A 6,000-nucleotide genomic window follows, 5' to 3' on the forward strand; every position below is an offset into this window, starting at 1 on the left:
CAACTTAAATGTGATGCTCCTCTTCCCTTCACAGACATAAACGAATGCCAGTCTTCACCATGTGCCTATGGCGCCACCTGTGTGGATGAGATCAATGGTTTCCGCTGCATCTGTCCGCTTGGTAGATCAGGAGCCCGATGCCAAGAGTGTAAATGCATCTCTTATGCTCATTCAAGTCATTTATTCATTTATCCACTCCATCCTGTAGTTTATGTAGTCAAAGTTTGTACTCAATGTGGAGAATGCACTCATTACTACATACTTCCTGCTACAGAAGTTTAACATGTCTCTGTCTGTATGTAGTTATAGGTATTGGAAAGATTTGCCACTATGCTGGGCTGCAGTTTCCCCATGGCAGCCGCTGGGAGGAAGAGTGCAACAGCTGCCATTGCATCAATGGCAAAGTGGACTGTACAAAGGTAACATGGCCTTTCTAATAAAGAGTGCCAGCAAATATCTACTACTCCTCACTTACAAACGACAAGGAAAAAAACAACCAGTAACAGAGCTGACTGAGGAGCTACAGTTCAAACACATAGACAAACTGGCTGAGATTGTGATAAACAGTTTGAAAGGTTGCATAGGTTAGTTGTTGGTGTAGTTCAATTCCTTTTGTTGTACTCATTTTGTATTATTTTACTACATGTACATACAAAACAGTTTTTTTTAAATATCAACTAACCACTCAACATCGCACACATTTTACTAGAAACATTTTCAATTATGCTGTGACCGTAAATGAGATCAAAGCTGAAACAATAACTTGATTGGCAGAAAATAGTAACTATTTTGATAATCGATTAATATAACATTTGATGGTCTTGCTGCTATTCTTTCACTTAAACAAAAGTGAACTAATTATTTGCCTCTTTGACTGTTGTTTGGATGAAACATTAGGTTTTGGTAAACTGTGATGGACTTTCTTCTCTATTTTCTGACATTTAATAGGCAAAATGATCAATTAATTAATCAGTAGTCTTAAGAGATTAATCAATAATGAAAATGTTATTTGCAGCCCTAAATATTTAGATGATGGCTAACATTTTCTGGTTGTCATAATAAGGCAACATGCAGGGTAATACCATTATAAAGGTTTTATGAGACTACATGTAGGTGAATATTTTGTTAACTCTGTGACACCAGGTGCTGTGTGGTCGTCGTCCCTGCCATCTCCAGTCTTCAGGCCATAACCAGAGACAGCAGTCCTGCCCGGCTGGACGAGAGTGTCTGGAGCACAGTTACCTCACCTGCTTCAACCCCCCTTGCCATCAGTGGGGGGTTTGTTCCATGGCTAGACCCTCACCTCCACAAGCAACCACCAAATGCCAGCCAAACACTGGGCATTTGGACAACAGCTGTGGCCGCATAACACTCGTTTTCAACAGAGACAAAGTACCATCTGTGAGTCATCTTTTCACAGAAACCCTCTCCCGTTGCAGTCGTGCTACCACATTTTCAAGCAGTGGTTTTTGTTTTGTTCCTGATCTGTGTGTGTGTGTGTGTGTGTGTGTGTGTGTGTGTGTGTGTGTGTGTGTGTGTGTGTGTGTGTGTGTGTGTGTGTGTGTGTGTGTGTGTGTGTGTGTGTGTGTGTGTGTGTGTGTGTGTGTGTGTGTGTGTGTGTGTGTGTGTGTGTGTGTGTGTGTGTGTGTGTGTGTGTGTATATACAGGGAACAACAGTGGAGAACATCTGCTATGAGCTGAGGTATCTTCCTGACACCCGAAGCTTGGCAAAAGAACATGCCCTTCTCCTGCTGTGTGACCTCTCTCATTCGAATCAGGATGCTGTAGAGGTGGCTATAGTAAGTCCAAGTTTGTATGTTGTCCTATTCTTGGCTTAGCACAATGTTCACTATACTCTGCACTATAGTTTGTACAGTGTTATTAAAATTACCCCATTTTGGCTGAGTAGCACATTGTTGGAGGCCATTAGGTCTTATACCCAGTTTGGCCCAGTTTCAGTTGGTTGGACCCAAATTCCCAAACAACTAGTTCTGCTCTTTGGCAATTTGTACAAGACAGTCAACCCTATGATTGTTCACAACCTTGCTGCACAACCTGTTTTCAATTAAAAATGGTCACCTAAAATAAGAGTCAAAGTGACATATGTTGTCATTAAAGGCTGCAGAATCCTAAATTAAGTTAAAGGAATAATTTAGACATTTTTGAAATGCACTTATTATCACTTGCATGCTCTTGTTTTAGGTGCATGAACCTTGATGCTTGTTTCAAGCTGTTTTGTCTCATTTCTTCACTGTTCTCTGATTTGGTTCTCAGTCTTTCCAGCCAGAGGATCTACCAGACCACAGTCTAATCCAGGAGGCAGCCAGCGCCATAGTGGGCAGCTTGTCCAAGCCGCACAACAGCACCATAATGCTGGCAGTCATTGAGGTCAAAGTGGAAACACAGGTCATGCCCCACTCAGTGGGTGAGTAATAATTAACAAAGGTGTACCACAAGGGTTTGTTGTGGGCCCCATTCAGTTCTTCATTGGTGACTTCTCACTACTTCTACTGATTACTATTCCTCCTTTTCATCCCTTGTAAATCTTGATGTCAACAGATTACCTGGTGCCTCTACTTTGTGTGGTCTTCTGCTTGCTCTGCCTCTTCTGCATCATCGTATGTGTTTGGTGGACACGCAAACGGAGAAAAGAGCGTGAGAGAAACTCAGCCGACGACGAAAACGTGAACAACCAGTGGCAGCCACTTCGGCCAGTCGTGGGACGTCAGCAGCAGCAGCAGCAGCAGCTGAAAGAAAGCAACAGGGACGCCGAGCAGGAGCGCAAAAAGCTCATGGGCCCATCCTATCGGACGTGTGATGAAGGGGAGGAGGAGGAGGAGGAGGAGGAGACGGAAGGAGAGCTTGAGCTCGAAGAGGAGTGTGGTGGAGCAGGGGCGGGAAAGCAGCCAGTATATACGTACTCTAAAACTGCAATGCAGTCCAGTGGGGGAGTGATCTGTACCATGCACAGCTCCAGTTCACCCCTCAAAGCACCCCACCGGACCCCAGGCTACAGCCCAAAAGACAACCGCTGGAAAAATGTCAGTGCTGTCTTGACTGGTCAAAAAGACCTCAGAGACCATTGTGTATAGGAAATTTAAACAAAGTACTCGCAATGTGGAAGTGATAGAAGCTGCAAGGCAGTTGACTATTCTTATTTTTGGACTACTTTTGAAAAGAAAAAAAGGCTTTGTGTTTTAATAAGCTGTTCTTTGTTTTCATGTTTTTGTCACTGTCACCTGAAATAATTTTTTTATTACGGAGGCTAAAGTACAGTGAACATCCTTTTTTGCTTCTGTTCACTTATTTTTCTTTAATTATGTACAGAAGGAGCTGAAATGTAACAATTTTTCAGGGGGCAAAAGAAGCTCTTTGCAATTTTTGTTTATGGAATTGTACCATTTAAAAAAAACAATGAATCATCGAGAGGAGAAAAAACAAAAACCTGTATAAAGATTTACTTGTTTACAGATGATTATGATTTTGTTAAATTGTCAGCGGGCTCCTGTTCAGTGTCTGTGGGGGGGGGGGCAGATACATATTAAAGGGACAGTAAAGGAAGGGTTTCGAGGGAAATGGCCTGTTGCAGCCACAGTTGCTCTGTCTCTTTCCGGTTTTGCCCACCGATCCACCTGTGGCCGTCATGCGCCAGCCTTACCAAAACACTTGGCCTGGAGGGGAGAGGGGACAGAAACCCCAGTGCCTACTATGTGGCCTTCCATTTTTTTCTCCTGTCTCAGTTGTCTTGGCTGAAAGCTCTGTTTGAGGATTTTTTGCAGTATTTGAGTTGGTAGCAAGTGCCTTTCTAAGAGCCGTGTCGAGGCTCCAAGTCGCGCTGCCCAGTTTGACCTCCGTGTTCTCAAATCTCAAAGGGATATAAGTGTACATCTAGAGAGTTCAATTTCACAGCAACACCATTCAAGGTATTTGATCAAAACAGAAATGAATACTCTGTATATATGTGTAAATACTAAAGGAGTCGCTGTGTATATTTGAGATAAGTAACTTAAAGACAAGTCACACATTTTTATTATTATTGTTATTATGATTAATTTTATTTTTTTTATTTTTTACGCCATTCCTTTTATTTATGCCAGTCGAAATGGGCACGTTTTATGACACTTCATATCCACAGTCCCACAGTTAAGAACTTTTACAATGAGGTACCATCTATGAAGGAATTTCTGAAGGGTTTATAAATTGTTAGTCATGAGGACGCATTTCTTTTTTTGTGACTAACTGTCACATCAACGGTTGTGGCTATGTCTTTACAGCAAATCAGTGATGCCTTTCAACTTTAACATTATACCGTTACCATAAAATAACTGGCCAAAAGATAGAAAGCTACTTTCATTTACAATTTTAATAATAAAACACTATTTTTTTTCTGGCTATATGTGGTACAACATTTACTAGATTTGGTCTCAATCTTCAGCTACCTTTGCACTGTAATTCTTCTACCAGCATGGCAATATTAATATTAGTCTAAGTCAACAGTTGTTTGACGGAAAGAATTATGGATAGTTTTTGGATGAAAATAAATCCAAATTCTATAGGACTTAATTTTCTCTATTGAAGAAAACCTGTATTAGTATTAGCTAGATGTATAAATGATTAATCCGTGTTCTTTCATGATTGCATCACAAAACAGATTTTTAATATGGTCATAAACAGGAAGTCAAAAACGTATCAAATGGGGCAGGAAAGTTCTGTCACACTGCTATTTAGAGACTGACAGTTGCCGTTATGGCCACTCCTCAATCCTTGATGTCACAGTAGGTGTTTTTCTTGATGACGAATGGCGAACGCATATTGTGACATCACAAATATGAGCGTGGCCAAATTTGCACCAACAAATCTCCTGCCAATTGGAATTATTTGATCCAGTTGTTTGCTCTTTAGACTCTAGTCAGTTTTTAATTACTCTCTATTAGAGGTATCACTGATTTGTTGTTTATTCAGGATTTGGTTAACAAGAAAATTCACCAGTAGCTTTTGGCAGGCAGTGTTGCAAAGCTGCCAACATTATAGCCTTAAAAAGTTCTCAAACCATTTCTAAACCCATCACAAACCCTTTTCTTTCAGGTGCCTTAATGTAATGAGTAATGCATTCTATTTGTATCATTGGTCATCTTTTTATGTTGTTGGTTTGTTTTCACTGTTAAGGAAAGTAACTCTTTAAAACATTGTGTGTTGTATAGTGGCGTGTTTTATTCGCCTGAGTAAAGTGCTCTCCTTGTCTCGCTCTGCTGTCATGGAGATTTCTGGAATAAAACACTTAATGGAGGATTTGAAAAAAAAAAGTCCACCACGACTCTTGAGTGTCATGAATGTGGATGTCAGTCGGTCAAATGTGGACATGCATTAGCTTCATGTTTGGTTTAAAGGCTTTAATGAAGGGAACAATATTTGCAGTTGCAGATGTTTTGCTACCATGCAGGTGTTTTTTTTTTTTAGTTACCAACTCAGTTCAAAATGACCCCTTTTTCATATCATGTCATTGTCTCAAAACGGCATTGTATTTTCTGTAAATGGGACACAGCAAAATATAGAAATTAAAGATCCATCACTGCTGGTGTTAAAAGCTGAATATGCATATTGTATACATTTTATTCTACGAGTGAAATTAGTTTATTTTATACAAAGTTTTCCATTCTTTTAGTGGATGTTTCATTGTTCGAAGTCATCATCATTATCCCAGTTATTTATTAAAGCAGTTTTGTTCAAGTTCTTGATTCTTATCGTGTCTGCAACAATTACAGAGAAGCCGTCGTTAGCAATGATGAAGCTTCGGGCACCCTGCAACAATGCTCATTAAATATCTATAAAAAATAAAATCGAGCATCGTAAAACATAGTACGCAAGTAAAAGCAAAACCTGAATCTAAGACAAAATAGTAAAAGATAAAATATAGGGCTATAATATGAAAAACGTAACAAATTTAAGTAGACCGTATTGCAAAAAATAAACTAAACAGGAATGTTATAAATATACATAAAG

At 39.8% G+C, this 6,000-nt stretch overlaps 1 protein-coding gene across 2 annotated transcripts in view; it reads left to right on the top strand.

The window, feature by feature from the left end:
• The window catches only part of jag2b (jagged canonical Notch ligand 2b), a 54,927-nt gene extending 49,200 nt beyond the window's left edge, over nt 1-5,727 (top strand). For both annotated transcript variants that reach the window (XM_039782075.1, XM_039782074.1), the window contains 6 exons: nt 35-148; nt 304-419; nt 1,144-1,401; nt 1,668-1,799; nt 2,275-2,425; nt 2,560-5,727. In XM_039782075.1, the coding sequence (XP_039638009.1) occupies nt 35-148; nt 304-419; nt 1,144-1,401; nt 1,668-1,799; nt 2,275-2,425; nt 2,560-3,092 (1,304 nt within the window). In that variant the 3' untranslated portion in view covers nt 3,093-5,727. The remainder of the gene's footprint in view (nt 1-34; nt 149-303; nt 420-1,143; nt 1,402-1,667; nt 1,800-2,274; nt 2,426-2,559) is intronic.
• Nucleotides 5,728-6,000: the final 273 nt, after the last annotated feature.

The sequence above is a fragment of the Perca fluviatilis genome, chromosome 18 (genome assembly GCF_010015445.1).
Source record: "Perca fluviatilis chromosome 18, GENO_Pfluv_1.0, whole genome shotgun sequence".
NCBI classification, from domain to species: Eukaryota; Metazoa; Chordata; class Actinopteri; order Perciformes; family Percidae; genus Perca; species Perca fluviatilis.